Source organism: Calliphora vicina, chromosome 1 (genome assembly GCF_958450345.1).
Source record: "Calliphora vicina chromosome 1, idCalVici1.1, whole genome shotgun sequence".
NCBI classification, from domain to species: Eukaryota; Metazoa; Arthropoda; class Insecta; order Diptera; family Calliphoridae; genus Calliphora; species Calliphora vicina.
The window spans coordinates 54,095,983-54,118,096 of record NC_088780.1 but is presented as its reverse complement, the minus strand read 5'-3'; the positions used below and the strand labels follow the sequence as shown (position 1 = coordinate 54,118,096).

General features: G+C 26.0%; 1 protein-coding gene across 3 annotated transcripts in view; it reads right to left on the bottom strand.

Moving 5' to 3' along the window:
• Positions 1-22,114, bottom strand: part of AdamTS-A (ADAM metallopeptidase with thrombospondin type 1 motif A) — a 184,825-nt gene that overhangs the window by 26,176 nt on the left and 136,535 nt on the right. Inside the window, exon 1 of one of the 3 annotated variants that reach the window (XM_065513670.1) lies at positions 20,746-20,830. The exons of the other annotated variants lie outside the window; for them this stretch is intronic. Within the exon in view, the coding sequence (XP_065369742.1) occupies positions 20,746-20,748 (3 nt within the window). The 5' untranslated portion in view covers positions 20,749-20,830. Of the gene's footprint in view, positions 1-20,745; positions 20,831-22,114 lie in introns of those variants that run through there. 3 annotated transcript variants of the gene reach the window in all.

Below are 22,114 nucleotides of genomic sequence, written 5' to 3'. Positions count from 1 at the left end.
AGCTTTGCTTTAATCTAGTATTGGCTACTATTTATATGTTTGTTTGTGTTTTATACGACTCGTAATACATATTTGGTCAATTCACAAGGTCTCCTATCAGCCATATTGTCATAAAGTCCTAATATTTCACGACTCGGCTGCTCGACTTAACCGACTCTTTGGCGTTCGGTGCAGGTTTTTTTTGGTTACGATAACACAATAAACATAGCATACAGAGTAGTATTATTTTAGGACATTTTTTGTTTGAAAGACATTAACAACATTTTCAAATATTAGAACATTATGACAATATGACTAATAGCAGACCGTGTGAATACCCCAATTGTAATATTTTATCTCGTCATAATTTAATTTTATTTATATAAATACAGTCCCTACACGTGGTCTCAACTTTGTAATTATCATGTAAATAGCTAAACAAAAACAAACAAACAATAAACAACAACAAAAATGCTTTTGTGAAAATGTGCTCACTCATATTTAGCGGTTCATAACAATTGATGCTAAAATTAATGCGTTAATAAGTATTTTTACTGCTATGTTTTGATTTTGTCGATTACACGACTAAATGAATATACATACACACACACGTGAGTGCATGTTATTTTTGTTGGTGGTCTATTCTGTACTCGTATTTACCGCTAACTAAGTCTCGGTTTATTACTATTGTTGTTGTTGTTATTACTGTGGCATATTTCTCACTGGTAATTATCATTTACTCTCTGTAGGCAGTCTACATTCACACCTACTACATAAATACTGATTGAGTAGTCCATGTATGTATGTAAGTACGTATGAGTAATTAACGTAAAGTAATAACGAGTACGTATTAAATAGATACGTTTAACCAGTCTATGCGTATTATTATTATTCTATGTGTAAATATATGAATTGTTTTGATTTTGTTGAGTGACATTGTTGTTTTACAAGGTAATAAAAGAGCACTACCAACAACTGTGCCGGCAATTTCTTTGTTATGGGAATTATTGTAGATTTTTGCTTTAAATAATCACACACACACTGTTGAATTGAGCCCTCTGGGGTGTTTAGCCAAAAATAATAAAAAAAAACTACTTGTAATTAGTTTTTAATTACAGTGTTAAAATTATGAATATCATTATTGTTTTACTTTACTCAATATTGTTTGATTTTGATTTGATTTCTCTATTGGTTGTTTTTAATTGCTTGTCAAAGAATTTATACATACATATGTAAATAAAAAATAAACAATTAATTAAAATTTAATTTTGAAATTTTATATTTATACTTGTATCACTTAATTATGAAACAAAAATATTTAACACTCCTGTGGTGTTAATTTATTTTATGGAAATATGTATTAATTGCTAAGAAAATATTCAATAATTATTTAATTATGTATTAAAAATTTATATTTCTTTTATACATATTAAATATGTATGTAAATTCTTTGAACCATAATGTCCCAAGGGTGTTAAAAATATTTTAGATTCAAATTAAAAATTTAGAAACATATGATTTGAATTTTTGTTTTATTTAAGAAAAAAATGTACAAGATTGAAATTACGTTGTAAACTTAATTAGAATATAAACAAAAAATAAAAAATGGTTTGCTTAACAGCGGAGACAATAAAGTAATTTACACAAAGTTTAAAGTCTTTCAAAACAACACTATTACTACAGTTCTCCAAATATCCAGCCCACTGTACTAACCCACAGTTCAATGAACTAATTCCGTCAAATTAGTTAGCCACTAAGAACTAATACTAGTGAATTTTCAACATGGGTATGTCATTGCAGCTGGCCGATTGGCACACTCTGCATAACACTATTAAATTCAATAGTACCAATTCTTCTGCATTTGAGAGAAAAAGAGAAAAAATAAGTAAGAGAGCTATATACGGCAGAGCCGAATCTTATATACCCTTCACCAAATTATACTTTAAAATAAAAATTTTAAATATTTTTAGGTAATCAAAATTTAAATTTTTTTATTTCGAAATTGTTTTTAAATTTTTTAATTTATTAGTGAAATAAATTTATGATAACAAAAATGTCTTAGGTGAACAAAATCGGGTTAAAAAATATTTTTCATGATTTTGACTCTTTTTAGGTCCAACTGACTATAGACTTATATGCATCACTGCAATGGACTTTGAAATATCTATCATTAGATATTCATAATGGGTATATTAATGACTTAGAAATCCAGATACTTTAAATTTTTGCATTTTCTTCATGATTATATTTTTTTTTTTAAAAAAAGACAAGTAAAGGCCCTACTATAATATGCATACACTAGCTTAAGTCAGCTTATGTGACAAACGTATGTGACAAACTATAATGTACTTAAGAGAGTTTCGTCAAGTTTCGTCGAATTTTATTTGCTTAAGCAAAGTGCGAAGCTGTTCGCACATTCCGTACGGAATCAGCTGTTTATTTATTTTATACAAAGAAAATAAAGAAATAAATGAAAAGGATGAAGAAAATTTATATATTTTGATAAAATAATAAGAAATACGTATTTTTTTAATTGCAAGTTGCACATAAATGTTCAAATGGGGCTAAATAGTTTTGAATGCACGTAAGTACATTATAGCCACATAAAAGTTTCTTTGAATTTCCTTAAGCATTTGACAGACTTTTCGTTCGGTTTTGACATTACCTTAAGCTAGCTTATGCATATTATAGTTGGGCCTTAACACTCAGGCAATTAATTAAGGGATAGAGTGTAGAAGAAAAGGTGGTGAAAGGAGTTATGTTTGTTAGTAGTGCAGGTTGCAGCGCCAACGGTGGTGAGATGGCGCATTAGTCAAGCCAACAACCTTTATTTAATTATTTTACTACGGTGGCGTTTTAGTTTCAAAATCTACGAGTAAATGAAATTATTTGAATTGGATTTTTTTCAACATTTATTAATTTTTTACAAAATATTTCTGCCTGAACTAAATCTCTAAACTTCAGATAAAATGTGCAACGTTATTCAACTTTGCTGAAATTCTGCGCGTTTTGGTTTTTTGAAGACGGAGTACTATTTTATACATTTTAGGTATCGAAATCTAATTTTGAGGCTTTAACTCTAACAGTTCGCCAGATATTCAATTATACTTTCTTTATATAGGAGGGACCATGCCCCCTAATTCCATCCCACATAGTTTTAAGAATTTCGCAAGTATAGTTTTCAAAATATTCGAAAATAACTATCTACTTTGTATGGGAGGTGCCACGCCCACTAATATTATTGTGCTTATTATCAATCAAACTAAGTATAATGGTAACAATGGTTACTTATATTTGTTTGATTCAAATGAAAACAATTTTGACTTCCATGACCTTAAACGCTTAGGCTCATTCAATTATTTAGGACAATTTGTTATAGTGAATAGCCTTAATATTCAAACGGGAACTATTTTATATCACATCACTTAAATCTTTTTGTTTTGTTTTTCCCGCTCTTCACTTGCTAATTATTTAAGTCTATTTAAATCAACAATTTACTGTTCAAATTACCTAAATAAATACAACAAAGATCAGCGTAAATGAGTGATTAGTATTTACAATTGTTGTTATTATTGCTATAGTAGTAGTAGTTGTTGTTATTGTTGTGGCTAAGACAACAACGGCTTCTTTTGCAAAAATTTATTTACTGCAAACAAACAAATATTTTTTAATGGGCCATTAGGTGAATTTCTTAAACACACACTCACATAACAACACAGACATTTCAATAAAATTTTATATAAAAAATACAAATTGTACGACAGACAGACAGTTAGACCAGACCAGGCCGGCTGTAAAGCGATAAATTTAAACATTTTCGCACGTTTAAATTATTTATATTTTCTTTTCAAAAAAAAAAAAAAAAAAACAAAAACAAACTGGTACGTTACATTTAAAATGAATGTGGTATAAATTTCAATTTAATTTATTAACTGTTTTTGGAGTTTCTATACAATCTAAATGACAGTCTGTGTTGTAGACAGACAATCAGTCGTATAGTTGAAAGAACTTTTCAACATAAACATTTTTCACTTTGTGTTCAACTTTACATTTTTAACAAAATATTTAAATATTTGTTAATTTTATCTAGTGGCAGTTGTAGTTGTTGTTGTTGTTGTTATTTAATTTTTATTACTTTTGGGGTGTGTTAAATTTAATTATTTTCATAATTCTGGTTTGTGTTTAGAAACATTTTGCAAAAATATTTAGTGTTTTTTTTTTTTGCGGATTTTATTGTTAATGGATTTATTAACTGACCCACCAACTAAATGCAAACATATTATTTTTTTTTTCTTAAATAATTTATTTGTTTATTAAACAAATACTTTAAAATACATAAATAGTTGGAATGATAATGAAGTAGAAATATGTACTTATGTACAAATGTTTTAAAAATCTTCTCACCTGTCGTGAGTTTAGTAATTTTCGCATTAACAAAACCCACACCTCATATTTATTGTTTAGCCACATTTTTTCCTTGTTAATAAATTAATAATTACTTAAGTGATAAAATAAATATATTATTTAATACTTAGTTAAAAAAAAAATTACTTTTGATTTAAAGAATTTGTGTGTGTGTAGCAAAAAAATAAAAAATCTGGTTTATGTAAAATTTGTATTGGTGTTAGTTGTTGTCTAACATCCAGCTAAATATATACCAGTCGACCCAGAAGTAGTTTCTGAGTCGATTTAACGATGTCCGTGCGTCTGTCCGTATGGCTGTCTTTGGTATGTAAATTTTGAGCGCAAATCACAAGACGCATTTTAGAAAAAAATATATATCACTATAAAGTTTCCGACAAATTTAACAAAATCTCTTAAAATTTTTAGTTATTACCTTAAATTTAAAAGACTACTCCACATTTTAATTTAATGGATCAAAAACTGTAAAAGCATTAAATAGGCTCTACTGAATAAGTTAGTTTGAAATATTTTATTAATTTTTATAATTTCACACATTTGTACACAAATAAGTTTTATATATGAATAAATCATACCGAAATTTTGTGCAGATAGATTCATAATTGACCATTTTACAGTTAACTCGTCGTTTTTAAATGATTTCAAATGAAAATGCTCCTTATTCCTACTCTCACCTACTTATTCGTTGATTTGAGAATAATACAACAAAATCTCATAATTTTTACTCTCTTTTCTCGCTTTACCGTTATTCCATATACATTACGGCAAAATAACAATTGATAAAATAACAAAGATAAAGCATACTTTAAGGGATCTTGTATTAAATATTGGATGTGCTTCATTAAGGTGTTTTTATATCGCCTTGAACCCACCAACGAATTTCTATCCACCTCTAATGTTTATTAATATAGTTAGTGTATTTTAATATACTTAATACTAATTAACATTATTTTAATTAAATGACATACAAATTGTTAACACAATCATTAAAACATTAAAAAAAAAAACAAATAAACCTAATGATATTTTATGAGCTTTTTTCTATGGAAACAAAAAAGGGCAAAACACACACTCAAGTCATTAAAAACTCATACCCCCGGTATTGTTTTGTTGTCTTTTAGACAGTTTTTGTTATCGTTTTTTGACATTATGTAGCCCACAGTTTTTATGCATATTTTTTTTTGGCATAAAACTAAAACATAATAAATAAAAAAAATATTGTATATTTTTTTATTTAAGGAATTTTTAAATGCGGAAATCAACTGTAGGTATGTTTATTTTTATATGTATTTCATACATAAATTATTAAACTCTCTCAAAAAAATGCGTTGGCCACACAGCTATATTTAAATACATTGAAAAAATCTCTGATTTGTTTTATGTCTAATTTACTTAAAAAAGACACACAAATTCAAACCATATGAGTTGTTTAATTCGTGCGAAATTATACAATTTATTTTAGTAAAGTTTCTTATTAAAATTTGTATTATTAATCGAATTTTAAATGACATTTAAATGTGTCATTATGACAAACAATTAAGTGACGCCCAATTTATAAAAAAAATATATATGAATATGGATTTAAAGTATAAATTTATTTATGAATAAAATAAAACTAAACATTTTCTCAATTTCCTGTTTAACAGGTAATGAGTTGAATTTTTAAAAATAAATTTCATTTCATATAAAATTTCCTTGGAAACGCTTATAAAGTTTTATTAAAACAGAGAAATTTTTTTTAAAAAAAGTCCCCAAAAATTGTTTTTATTTTTAATAACAAAATGACACAACTTTGTTATAAATAAACTTTGAAATTCATTCATCTGTATTTACTTCATTAAGTAAAGAGTCAAACCTGTAAATATCACTGTGTGTATTTTTTTGAGTCATGGAAATATAACCATATACGGACACCACTACGTGATCTCTCAGTTTTGCCCAAAGTCATGCACATTTTTTTTGGGCCCCAAAAAATTTGGGACCTTGGTGTCAAATCAGGCTCATATCTTGAAAATAGTATGGAATTTTGATTTACTCTCTAAGGCAAAGTTGTAGCCCTTGTCATAAAGAACAAACATTGTGAACATATAAAATCAAAAAAACTTCATCTTCAAGATCAAAATCGCAAAATACCTTAAAAAATTCGAAATAAATTTATTTAAAGCTGCCTAAAAATATGCTTTAGTTTATAATAATTTAATAGATTATGGCCCAAAACAATTAATTTCTTTAGTTTTTTTTCTTACTTATATTGACCTAAATGATAACTTTTTTGCAAAAATGACACCGAGGCCCAAAATCTTTGGGGGCCCTTAAAAAAGTGCATGACTTTGGGCAAAACTGGGAGACATGGGTCTTTTTTATTTGGTCTTTTATCACGTAGTGGTGTCCCTATATGGTTATTTATTTCGAGTTGTACTTTGTATTTGAAACAAAAAAATTGCTATTTTTCTTTTCTTAGAATAAATACATATTTATTTAAATTAGTTTAGAAAATATTCCAATATAAGCACATTATTATAATGTTTGACGTTGTTTGCTTCTATAAAAGGCGTCTAAGATCATATATTAAAAATAGTGGTTACGTTTTCATAAATTTTGGGATAAATGTTAAAAATATGTATTTTTGTATGGGGTGGAAATTTTGGAAATGTGGATATTACAAACGGAATGACAAACTTATATTACCACTTATGGTGAAGGGTGTAATAATGATTTTTTTGAATATGGTGGTTATTTGTCATGTGTGGTTTTAAATCATGACAAGAATGGCCCTATACTTCATTATTGTAATGCTTTTTATACCTTATCTGTTCTATTTTTCGCCTTCAAATGCTGTCACAACATCTATCATTAATTTCAACTCTATTTAGGGTACTTTTATGGCTGCTATAAATCCATTTTTTTCTTCAATAAAATTCTATTTAAATAATTTATTTAATGTGTTTTTATTAACTCCCTACTTGGGTTTATAATTAAAAGAGCTCATCTAAATATTAAACCAATAAAAGCCACATACTAAGTTTAGCACTTAAACCAAAAAATAAATATTTTATAAAAATTAAATTAAGAATACACGTTTTCTTCTTTCTTTTGCACACACTTTTATCTAACTGCCTTAAAGGGTTGGGTAGATAGATTTTGAATAAAATCGTAAATTTATATTGAAATTATTATTACTATGTATTACTATTATTGTTAAATATTTATTAGTATTGCTATTGTTTGTTTATTGTGATGATTATGGCTGCTATTAATTTGTTTTAATTTATTGAAAATTTGACACACATGGCCTCCTCGTTTTTATTTTTTTCTTTTTGTATTAAAATAACAATGAATATTTTAAGAAACAAAAAAAACTAAAATCTCTTAACATTTTAGCGGTGTCTTTTTGGGTTTTAAACTAAGTTTTTGTTAAAAGTTATATGGATTTTTAAAGTCCAATTTATTTGTGTTTAATACGGGTATTAGCTAGATTTGCTTCTAATTTTTTTTATTTTATTGGAATTAAAACCTGTTTATTTTTATCAATTTTATGTTAAAAATGTCAATATTTTATTTATAATTTTAAATTTATTTCTTAATGTTGTTGTTGTTATTTTTTTCTCTTCATATTGTCTAATTTATTTAACTTTAATTTTTTTTTCTGAAATAATTTGTGGGGGTTTTTTATTGTTTAGTTTTTTTTCGATGCTGTTTTTTTTATAATGACTTCGTTGAAAAAAAATTAAATAATTTTAAAATCAAGTCGACAAACTGTCTGTTGTGTTATTTTCGATAAATTGTTGTTGTTGTTATTGTTGCTGTATGGAATGGTTGAATGGTCGTTTGGTTGGGTTGCTGGGTTTGTATTTCTCTCACTCATGCAGCTGATTTTTAACAAAAAAATAACAACAATATTTATATTGTAGTAACAACAAAGTCAATATTAAAAATGTATTTAACTATTTAACACTTTTTTAGCACAACAAACAAACAAAAAACTTCAAAGATATCAAGCAAATATAAAACCTGGTTACACCAGTCCTTCTTGGGACGGCAGACATTCATTTTGTGAATTTTGGTAATGGCAACTAGTTACCACATGCATTATTTTGTAATGCGAGGTCGTTATCCAGCACATTATTTTATTTAGTAGAGTAGATACTTATTTTTATACACCTCGGTAATGCTATTTTGCATTTGGCACTGGTTTCTAGTGTGTTTGATCGAAAAATGAGACGTTACTGGTTCAAAACCAGTTGAAGCTATTCATCTATTTTGTTCATATTATATTAATTTATAGGTTTATTTTAAAACGATAAAATAACTCGTACATGGAGCAGTGATTCAGCAGTTAGACTTCAAACACAAACAAACAAAAACAATCGAGCCTGCTGGTTCTATTCCCACATACGGCAATTGTTTTATTTGGGGTAAATGTAAGTACATTTGTAAACAAGACGCATGAATTTTGTCAAATCGTGAACAGAAATAACTAGTGTTTCAGTCAAATAATAAGTACTTATCACTTAGCTAAACAATATTATCACTTATGTTTTGAGTCATGGAAATATAACCATATAGGAACACCACTTTTGCCCAAATTCATGCACTTTTTTTTATTTGGGCCCCCAAAGATTTGGGGCCTCGGTGTCATTTTTGCAAAAAAGTGATCATATTCTCAGGCTCATATCTTGCAAACAGTTCGGAATTTCTATATATTCTCTGAGGCAAAGTTGTAGCCATTGTCATAAAGAACGAAAATTGTGAACATATAAAATCAAAAAACATCATCTTCAAGATCAAAATGACAAAAAACATTAAAAAAATCGAAATAATTTTTTTTAAACAGCCTAAAAATATGCTTTAGTTTATAATAATTCAATAGTTTATCGCCCAAAAAACTTAATTCCTTTAGAGTTTTCTTACTAACTTATATTGACCTACCTAAATGGTGTTAAGAATCATTCCTAGGAAGTTCATATGTTCTAGAAAGTTGTTTATTAAGATCTTAGGTACATTTTTGTAGTTGATTGTTTCCTTGAATTTTGAACGATTTGCTACCTATGGACTTGAACAGGGGAAAAGAGATAAAAAATCGAAAGTTTTTTGCGATTTTGATCTTGAAGATGAAGTTTTTTTGATTTTAAATTGTTCTTTATGACAAGGGCTACAACTTTGCTTCAGAGAGTAAATCAAAATTTGGAAGTGTTTGGAAGATATTAGCCTGTGAAAATGATAACCTTTTTGCAAAAATGACACCGAGGCCCTAATTCTTTGGGGCTCATATAAAAAAGTGCATGACTTTGCGAAAAACTGAGAGACACGGGTTTTTTTTTTTGGTGTTTTATCACGTAGTGGTGTCCGTATATGGTTATATTTCCATGACTAAAAAATTACACACAGTACTAGATGGACTATAATCTAGAATACTCTCACTTGTTTTTCCAATATGATGATAAAGAGGTATAATTGATTCTACATTCATTAGGATTTTTACTCTAAACCGTAAACATTATATTTATTTACAACACACTTGTTAAACCAGGACCAGGTGTTTATTTTGTTTTATTTAAAAAAAAAAACTGTAATTTATTTAGTTGTAGTTTCTGTCTAATGTTGTTAGATTTTTTATCTGCAGCTGTAAATTCTTAATAGTTGTATTTTCAAAAAAAAAAATTATAAAAAAAAAATTGGCAAAAAAACACACTTTTAACAAGAATTCCATTCCATTTGCTAAAAGTATATTTAGCTTTTCAACAAGATTGTTGTTGTTTTTCTATTTCATAAATAGTTTTTGTTTTAAAGCATTCATTCATACATTATTTTTTTAACAAATTTTTAAAAATAATTGTTTAATTTCACAAAAATGTTGTAGTTAATAAAAAAAACTAAGGTGTTAATTAAATTTGTAAATTGTTTAGAAATGAGTAAAAAATAAATAAATACTATTTATAAATTCAAATAATTCAAAAATAGTGGAAGACATAGGGGAGACGTTCACATTAGATAAATATTTAACAAAATTTAGAGAAATATGCACTTAATCTTCCAACATGTTTGAGATGGCAATCAATAACCAGCAGAAATCTTTATTGTTATAATTACAATCTGAATTGGAAAATAGTTAAACTAGCAGGCAAATGAACAGGCTGAATATTTTAACATGGTAGCCATTATCAAGTAAGTTTATCAGCAATGACAAGTCCTTGTCAAGTGCCAAGTTTTAGCTGGAAAACTTTTAAAAACTTATATATTTTCATACAGTGTGACCGTACCTTAAGTACATTTGTTTTTCTTTTATTTTTTTCACCAAACTTTCTATTACATTTTCTATTTTATTTTCCTTTACATTAATTTCTTATAATGATCATATAAGCTATTTTTGAATTTTAAAATTTCTTTATAATTTTAAATTCTGGTTAATTTTGTTTTATTTGTTTAGAAAATTGTAAAATTTATTTAAATTCGATTATTATTTCTTCTGCAAATGACTCGTGCATTGGAAACGTGTATTTGTTTATGGGTGAGCAGCTAGAAGTGGAGGTGTGAGTGTGTATTTTGTTGCTTCTATTCTTGGGTGAATGAAACTTTTATTGCCTTGATAAGAAGTGTAGCCCACATTTTAGGCCAGCTAATGAGGGCGTAATGTTTGTTGTAAATATTTATATGAGCAAATTTTTGATTTTTCAGTTTCTTTTGAGTTCAATTCATGGGATTTGCAATAGAGTGTAAATAAATCATGAGATAATTAAGATTTTTATTTTTGGACACAACAGTATTTAGCTAATTATAAAGAGAATGAAAAAGATTTAGATTATAAAAGTTTAAAAATAGTTTTAAATATGGCACAGTGGAATAGTGATAAATTTATTTCTTTTAAATTAATGGATAGATCAAAAGAATTAGAAATACGGTTCCAGAATCAAGGGAAAGTTATATTCGGCTGTGCCAAATAGTATATAAACTTCACCATATTGTACTTTAAAATAAAAATTTAAAATCTTTGTTTAACAAATAAAAAATAAATAAATTTTTATTTAATTTTTTATTAAAAAAATTTATTTAAGAGAAAATAGTTTAGGTTGTGCCAACCGACTTAATTCATAATCAAGTGATAAAGTCTAAATGATAACATTTCTCAGTTGTTATTTTTTACTGTTTTAGTTAGGATGCATCCGGATGGCACAAATTCGGTTACTCAAATCGTAATTTTTCTGTGTCTACTGATTTTCTGTTTTGAACAAATGATAGTATTGAACAAATAATTAACTATGAATCTGTTTTATCTGTGCAGAATAATACTGTAAATTTAGGAAGAAATATTGCAAAGAATTTACCTTGATTTTCTAAAAAAATATTCCAGGAATTCCAGGGAAATTTAATTCAAGAAACTATTGTTTATAAAACGTTTGGCTTAAATAATTTTGTTACACATTGTAAGAAACAACCGAACTATGGAACGTATGATTAATATTAATTTAAATAATTGTCTTTAATTTCGATATAAAATCTTAATAGTTAATATTTTTCCAGTCTTTAATTGAACAATGAAAAGTTTATAAAAGTTTTGACATTATTCTGAAATAATTTTGTAAATTTTTTCAAAATTTTCTTTGTTTAATTATAAATTTAAAAAATTTGTTAAATTTTCTTTGGAACCCCTAACACTTTTATTTAAAAATTTGTTGTTTATCAGTTCTTGAGTTGGAATTAAATTACTTTTATGTCAAATTACATGAATCTTAATCAAACATTTTCTTATTTTAAGATAAGGCTCTGAAATTTTTAAATAAATTTTAAATTATATGTTTTCAAAGCCTTGAAATATCTTTCAAGGCTACTTTTTTTTAAATTTTGATTTTTTTATTTTCTAACGGGTTTTAAATAACTGTATTACCCCTATTAACACAAAGTCTAGTTATGTTAGTTTAACATTAGCTTAAAACATAACTATACATTGTGATAATGGCGGATAAGTATTTGCAATAATCTAGAAGTAGAATTAAAATTTTTTATTGTTAAATTGTATGAAAAGTATTGGCAACCAAAATCGTGCATAATTTTATCAAAATTTAAATAATTTTGTTAATTTTGGATGGCTTGCTGGAATAAATTATGATTTTCGTTCTTATTATACCTTTCACCTTCGTGAGAAGGGTATATATAAGTTTGTCATTCCGTTTGTAATTTCCACAATATAATTTTCCGACCCTATAAAGTATATCCAGAATATCTGGATGCTTATAGATAGCGGAGTCGATTAAGCCATGTCCGTCCGTCTGTCTGTCTGTTGAAATCAATTTTCTGAAGTCCCCAGATATCTTCGGGATCCAAATCTTCAATAATTCTGTCAGACATGCTTTCGAGAAGTTTCCTATTTAAAATTAGCAAAATCGGTCCACAAATGGCTGAAATATGAGGAAAAAACCAGGACAACCTCGATTTTTGACCTATGTATATCTGGATTACTAAAGGTAGGGTCAAACATGGCAAATATTTGCTCAAAAAAGCGTAACCACTTTTTTTAGCACAAATTTGTTTGACGTGTTTACTCTTACAAGTGTTTTGTAAATAAAACTATTTTTTTTTGTTTTGAAACATCCTAAGTAAAATAACTTTTTGAAATAAAAAAAAAAGAATTCAAATGTATTTTATTTAATGGCTACGTCTTTTTCGTCAAATATTTGTCATGTGTGACCCTACCTTAAGTCATTAATATAGACAATATGGATATCTAATGATAGACATTTCAAAGACCTTTGCAACGACGTACATAGACCATAGTAAGTTGAACCTACATTGGGTCAAAATCCTAAAAAAATATTTTTGAAAATTGGTATTTTGAAGTATAATTTGGTGAAAGGTATATAAGATTCGGAACAGCCGAATATAGCTCTCTTACTTGTTTTCTATTAAACTTTCTATAAACTACAATGATAGTATTTAAATATAATGAATGATTAATATTAATTCAAACAATTAATAAAATTTTGCTAAACAAACACTGAAATGTTTATAATTTCTAATACTATAAATCAAAATTATGCTGTTTACAATAATACAGAGGTTGAATTTAAATAGTTGTATGGCAAATTGTATAATCCTTTATTAAAATGTAAATTTTGCTTGTTTATTTTTATTACTAAAGGATTTGGTCTGAAATTTTGTAGATTTGTGTATATAAAATTTTAAATAATGTTGTTTGTTACTGTGTGGAATAAGGTATGATTATTTGTTCAACTTGAACATATTTTAAATTATCATTGATTCTTTTAAACGTTCTATCAAATGCAAACAAAATTTGTAAACACTAAAGCGTATGATTAATATTAACTAAAAATATATCTCAAAAAATTGTTACAGGATCCAGAACTTTAAAATTTTATTACACGAAAATCTATTACAATACAAAATTATTAAAAAAGTTTTCGTAATTAAAAACTACACAATTTTCAATTGTATTTCAGAAATTTCCAATTGAATTTCAAACATTTTAAATTTGATTTCACAATTTTAAACTAATACTAATAGTTTAAAAAAAAATTAATTCACTCATTTAAAAATGTATTATTAAAGAAACTGAGTTAACATTTTTAGCTATGTATACAAAATTTCTTAAATTTCATTATGTTGAGCTACATGTAGGTTAAACAATAAATTGATAATTTATAAACAAGCAATAAGGTATGATTATTTGTTCAACTTGAACATATTTTAAATTATCATTGATTCTTTTAAACGTTCTATCAAATGCAAACAAAATTTGTAAACACTAAAGCGTATGATTAATATTAACTAAAAATATATCTCAAAAAATTGTTACAGGATCCAGAACTTTAAAATTTTATTACACGAAAATCTATTACAATACAAAATTATTAAAAAAGTTTTCGTAATTAAAAACTACACAATTTTCAATTGTATTTCAGAAATTTCCAATTGAATTTCAAACATTTTAAATTTGATTTCACAATTTTAAACTAATACTAATAGTTTAAAAAAAAATTAATTCACTCATTTAAAAATGTATTATTAAAGAAACTGAGTTAACATTTTTAGCTATGTATACAAAATTTCTTAAATTTCATTATGTTGAGCTACATGTAGGTTAAACAATAAATTGATAATTTATAAACAAGCATCAGAGGTTACTTTTCAATCCAAAAATGAACACAAAACACCGGAGCGTATGATTAATATTAATTCACAATATTTTCTTAATAAACGCTTGCTTGTAACACATTAATTTTCATACTTTCAATTACATTTTAACCAGCAGACAATTAAAATTAAATAGATTTATTAAAACCTTCATACATAATTACAGTCTTGAATTATAAATAATGCACAATTTGGCCCACAATTCAATAAGCAAATAATTATTATGAAACGCAATGCAATTTCCTTTTGCTGCTACACCCACAAATTGTGCACGTATGTACTTAATTTCATAATTTATTTAATTAAGTTTAAAATGAATTTATTGTACTAAATTTATTTTCTAATAAATTTTTAATAAAATATTTGCAATTAAAAACTATTTTTTTTCGGCATTTTAATTTGGCACAAGGTTAATGAAATTGAAACAAACAACAAAAAAATACGTACAAAATTTACAAAAATTAAAGCGCACGAATTTAAAATGTTGACGCTAAAAACGCACGTTTGTGCTGGTTAAAGATTTGAAAAAAGACTGGTGAAAATTTTATATAAAACAAGGTAAATATTTTATTTTAAATATGAACAAAAAAAAAAAGAACAAAATCTAAATAGAAAGACAGACAGCTACATAAAAGTTTAGCAAATAGAAGGTGTAGAAGATTTTGGAATAAATAAAATAGTAAACAAAAGATTTCGTGTTTTTTTTTCATAAACAATTGTTAAGTAAAAACACCAACATTTACGCTTAAAGTGTTTAGGTTATAAAGAAAATTGTGTTAAAAAATCAAGTAGCGAAAAAAAGAAAAATGGACATAAAATTCTTTCTTTTTGAATTTCAAATCAAAATTTTGTGTTATTTTTTTTCAAAATTTCCCACACCATATAAAAGTGTTATAAAAATTGTTGTTGTTTAATTGAAATTTTCAAATGATACAAGCAAAAATCCCCCTTTTTAATTATTGCTAATTCAAAAGAATTGTTTTTGTTTTGCTTAAATTTGTTTTGATTTTTTTATTTCGAAAATTATGCAGTTAATTTGAACATTTTTATATTTTTAGGAGGAAATTGTGTGTTGCATTAAATTTCAAAACAATATTAAAAGAAAACAAACAGCAAAACATTGAATTTCCCAAAAAAAAACATAAACAACAATGGAATAAACAAAACAATATTGAGTCATGTACTTGAGCATTCGATCCTTATAAGGTGAGTTAAAGAGAATTCAAAATTAAATATTGTGGCTTGTTTTCTAAAGAAGCCTTGTTTATTTTTCAATTTTTCTGCGAATAAATTAAAATCCTCCTGATTAGTTTGGTTTATAATTAAAAAATTTGTTAAATTTCATTAATTACATAAAATTTTTTTAATTCTCGGTAAGTTAACTTTAAATTTAATACACAAATACATTTTTACTAATATACTAGAATGCATATTAAGGAATATTTCTATATATTTTTACTTATTCTCTTAGATATTACTTAAAATGCTTAGTAAAAGAATTTGTAACCACCTATACGTATGATTAATATTAATTTATTTTATTTTGTTAAAATTTGGCATTAAACCCACAAACAATTATGTCTGGTCAAAGATTTTATTCTTAGTCAATAGCTGGCAATATAAACTAACAAAAACTAGTAAAAATTGTTCATAATTTTCTTTTATATTTGTTTAGTACACCATAATCTTTGCATAAAATTTAAGTGATTTTTTGAAAACATGTAAAAAAAAACATAAAATTTTCAAAATGTCTCAAAATTGTTTGTGACTCAAAATCGCAAAGATTTTTTTCTCCGTTTAGTAGCGGATAGAAAGGTGAATTAAAAAAAAGTAACAATTTTAAAAAAATGTTTACATATATTATTTTAATATTACAACAAACATTGCACAAATTTTGGAAAAACTATGAAGAAAAGAGACCATCATATTGATATTCTTTGGATCAGGAGTAAATTTTGAGACACCCTTTAGAACCCTTTAGAAAATCAATCTCTTTTAAAGTAAATTTTTATACAGACAAGCAGACATTTCCCAATCACCTGCCCCCGGTTCATACTTTCTTTTAGCATCTTGATGAAATGTGTTTATTTTCATCTCTTCACATGTCATATTTTTTTTATTTTCGACCGGCATAATGAATGAAATTATTACGATTTTTTTGTTTGTTCACTTTTCTTTTGGCACACGCAGTCGCTTAAATAAGAGACTTTTTTTTTATATTCTGGCTGTCGTTTTTGTTTATAAAACGTATAAATTTTGCGTGTGTAACCTTGAAAATTTTAAAAACTATAAAATAAAATCATAAAATTAGACTCATACGATTTTGTACATACATCCATCCATCCATGTTATAAATAATGTTTATTATTATTGAGTATAATTGTATATTTATATAGGGGGCTGGATGTGTAATGTATAATGGAAATGTTGTGTTTTGTGTCTACAGCATTTTAGAATGATGTGAAATAATGTTTATGTTTAAAAATTTCATGATTTAACAACATTATTGTTGAAAATTTTTGAAAAAAAATTGAAATTTGCAAAAATAAAACATTGATTTTAAATTGACTTGATTGTATACAACATAAAATTGATTAAAAGAAATTCATTATTTTTTTTTTATAATTTTAATTTTATTTTAGACAGCAACAAGTGAGTTTAATATAAATTAATGTAAGAGGGTAACAGGTGTTTTTAGTTGGTTATTGATTTGAAATAGAATTGATAGAAAAAAACAGACATGTTCTTATTTATAGACAGTTTTGATTTATAAGAAATTTAATAAAATTATCTTTAATTAAATTCAAACAAGTTCAGATTTAATTATTTATAAAGAATGAATGTAAAGTTTAGTGATATAAAATATAATTATTGTATAATAACAAGTAGGATTTAAATTTATAGCAACTTACATAAATTATGAGTTTTTTATGGAAATTTACTAAACTAGATTTAACATTGTAATTCCCAAAGAATTATTTCAAACCAATTTAATTATTTTATTTAAACATATCTATGGTCATAAGTTGACAGCTCTTAACTAACATTTTTTCCTATAATTAGATAATAATGCCAAATGATTAGTCCACCATACAGAGCTACTGTTTGGCATTATGATCACGTCATGAAACAAATTGTTTAGTTACGAGGTATCAACCTTTGACCAGCGATTTGTATATTTTATATATGCGATTTGTATAGATATATATGTGATAAATAAATTTAAATTTTACTTCTCACAGACATAAACCTGATTTTTTAGCACAGCGCATTTTGCAGTTAACAGAGCACTGTTAATCACTTAACAGTCTCATAGCTGAATTATAACAAACAAGTTTATATCTACAATATCTGAAATAATTTCAGAATAAGAAAAAAACAAAAAAAATATTAAAAAAAAACATTGATTTGAAATAATAGAGGCATATTTGAAGTTTAATATCAGGATCCCAATAAATTTTAGTTTTTTCATAAACTAAATGTGGAGCGAATTTGTGGCCATTATGGAAATTAGGAAAAGGCCTCGGATATGACTGAATGGATTCCAATAAATTTTAGTTTTCTCAAAAAATAAATCTGGAAAGGATGTGTGGCTATTATGGAAATTTGGAAATGGGCTCTATGACACTTTATGGAAATGTTACTCTAAGGACCACTGAATGGAACCATAGTAGTGGGATATTTGAAATAATTTTGGAATCCCAGTGATCATTGGACTACAATTTTCATTTAACTTTGATTTGGAGCAGAAAGTTAGAAAATTTCGAACGAAATATTCAATTAACTTGGTCAGTTGTGAAGAGAATAATTGGGAAATTCAGAGAGATTGAGCAAGCCGTTCAAATGTCTACATTAAAACAGTGCATCAAAATGTAGTTGAAAGTCCAGAAACATCAATTTATTAAAATACCCTGTCATATTCTGTGCCTTCTAGAAAAAAGTACTTTTGAGCCAAACCTCTTTAATGATGCCTTTGAATTTTGTTTCCTTATAAATAATCAAAAATAATTGTTTTGTTGTACTCTCCTGGCAAAACTAAACCATTTTTGAAAATGGTACTTTTTCCAAAAAAGTACTTTTAAAAAAGGTACTTTTTTTGAAAAAAGTACTTTTCTCTGAAAATTTTAATTTTTCGTTTTTAAATATTTCTATGTAGTCATCATTATGATTCGATATGTTATTAACAGTTTTAAGGATAAAATTCTATAATTCTAAAGAAATTATTAAGCAAAAGAGAGAAAAACAAATTTAATTGAAGTAAATATTTGTTTTGAAAAAGAGACTTTTGAACCAAACTCCTTTAATGAACACTTCTGATTTTGTTTCCTCAATTTTGGCAAAATAATTGTTTTGAAAATGTTACTTTGGGGTTCAGAGAACCCACATGTTATTGTAGAAATATATATATTTTTCTTACAAAACTCCTCAACAATGACAGATGTTTAAAACACATATTTTTTATCTACCCCTTTAAAAAACAGTTTCATTTAAATTATGCTACTTTTTTGTCATCATAAATAAATATTTCAAGACTATAAATATCATAAATTAAGCAAACTGTTTTCAATTTGTTTTCTTTTATTTTTATAAACATATTTATTTTTCAAATGACATGTTAAAATAATGTTTTATTATTTATACCAGCAATAAATTCAAATTTTTATTCTTTATCTATTTTAAAAGTCTTTGATGTTGAAGAATTATCTGAGTAAGAGTTTTATTTTATTTGTTTTAGCTTTTTTAAGTTTGAACATAATAATTATTATTTATTTTGCTATTAAGGTTATTTATGTTTTGGTTTGATGAATTTTTATAGTTCAAGTTGTTTTAATGATTATTTGCAAATATGTATGTTTAAAAAAACAGAAAGCATTTATGCTTATTTTAGTGTTTAGTAAGAGAAAGATTAAGTATAAATTATGTGTTAAAAACCGGGTCAATATTATGGGAATTTTTTAAAATCTGTGGCTTTTTTCTATGGTAGCAATTCCCTGCCCAAAACGTGTGTGAAATTGTATTAAAATTCATAAAATTTCCTAAATTTTTTTGGTCTGCAAGTTTTTCAATATTTAACGTTGGTTACCGCAGCGTATGATTAATTTTTATTATACTTAATTAATTATACGCTCTGTACTACAGAGCGTGAGATTGTTTTGATTTGTTTTATTTATTTTAATTATTGTTTTAATTTGTACTGAAGTAAATAAATTTTAGACAAATTTATAAAAATAAAATAAACTGGGACACGATGGGGTAGCACAAAAACTTAACGGAGAAAGAAGTCACTAGATAGATAGAATTTGTTAAATTAAAAGCTAAAAAACTACATTAGTTTCCTGGTTTAACTTACACGCGTTGCCCCGATATACAAGACTATGGTGTGCTGAATCTTCAAGCTGATGGTTGCGGGTTCGTTTCCCGCCAGAGAGAAAAAATGTACATTTTTGAAATTTTTTTATTTTCAACAAAGTGTTTAATATGTGTGTATTTCCTGTGAATACTGAGCCTTGCTGAAAAAGTTACTTTTAAGCCAATCCCTATTAAAGAAACATTTTAATTATATTTACTTATAATTTAGGCAAACTAATTGTTTTGTGGTATTCTCCTAGTAAAATTTAACCATTTTTGATAATGGTACTTTTTACAAAAAAGTACCAACGAAAAAGTACTTTTTACAAAAAAAGTACTTTTTTACGAAAATAGTTATTTTTCATTATTAAACATTTCTATGTAGTTACCACAATGACAAGATCTTTTAATCAATGTTTTTAATAGGTATTTTTTAAGAAAAATATATTTATTTTCTAAAAAAAAGTTCATAACATTTTTACAGCTAAATTTTATAATTTATGGAAAAAGTTTTTTCCAAATTTTAAGATTTTGGGTACCAAATGGTAAAAATATAGTGCAAATTAATTTTTGCTTAAAACCACTAAAATCTAAAGAAATTCCTACCAGAAACTAAAAAAAAAATCATTTGATTTGTATTATTTAAAATATTTGTTTACACTAATGTCATTATTAACCGAGAGGTGAAAATTCCAAACAGTACACACAATTTAGCCGTAAAATTGAAAACAAATAAATAGTAAATTAATGCTTTTTGCATACTTTAGTAAATTTAAACAACTTAGAGAGTATTTTAGGTATTTATTGTTACTTTATTTCTTTGCAATTTCTTTTTAATATTAAACAAACCATTTCACTTTAATAAATTGTAGCTTTTATAGCTGTTGTTGCCGTGTTGCTAAAAGAAAACACTCATAAAATAAGCGGCTAGTAACTGCCGTTTCTGCTGCTGCTACTGCTGGGGATTATCAAAACAAAATGATTTTTGTTTATATGAAACAATGTGAAAAATCAAATTAACGCAACATTTTGATACAATTTAATTTTTGCTTATTTATTCTTTAATTGTTTAGCTGGGGAATTAGTCAGTTTTCAGGAATTTTGTTCAAAACCACGGGAATTATTTAATATTTATTACGGTTTTTAGCTTAAATATTGTTTAAGTATATTAATAATATTTATAAACTTTTTGGCAAATGCTTTTAAGGCGTTTAAGCGATTTTTTATTAGATGTTCTTTTACTCGGCCAGAAATTATGCAATATTTTGTTTTATGGCCCAAATGATTTGTTTATTTAAATCAGCTACAAATCTTGTTTTTATTTTCACACATTCAATAATATATTTTGATTATTTATTTAAAAAATTTGAACATTTTCGCTGATTTTGTTCTACACAATTGCTGCAGCAGCACGCGACACTAACGAATTTTTTCCTTAAGAAAATCCAAAAAAATTTTGTCTTAAAAAGAAACAAACGTTTACATGCGATCGTTTATAATTGAAAACTGAAAAAATGATTATTAACATTGACACTGAACATTGTTGGCTGAACAAAAAAAAACAGAATTGAAATAAAATAAAGAGGAGTAAGTAAGCAATTGAATGTTGCAGTGACTGTCTATACGTTTTGTCTGTCCAACCCACCAGCCAACCAAGTGTCTGATTTTGTGTGTAAATGAGTGCAAAATATTGTTCACTGCACTCACTCACTCAGTCATAAGAATGAAACAGAATTGACACCCAGTTTTATGAAAATATTCACCCAGACAACAAGTATTCTCTTTAATGTAAAGAGACATTCATACATGATCATCGTAATGATGAAGAGAATAAACACTACCGGCTTATTGTGGTCGAGAGTTGAATGACAGGCAACCCAGCCAGAAGGCACTAAGGAACAGGGTTGGAAAATTAAAATTTAAGGAAACCTTTTGATTTAATTTCCTTGTAATTTAGGCAATTTAATTGTTTTGTATTATTCTCCTAGTAAAACTAAACAAATTTTGAAAATGGTACTTTTTTCAAAAAAGTACCATTAAAAAAGTACTTTTTTGAAAAAGGTACTTTTCTCTGGAATGTATTATTTTCTGATTCTAAATATTTTTATCTAGTTATCATAACGTTTCGCTCAGTAATTGGCAATTTCTAATAGGTACTTTTTAAGAAACTAAATGATTTATTTTAAATAATTTAATAATTTTGTTGATATAGCATTTC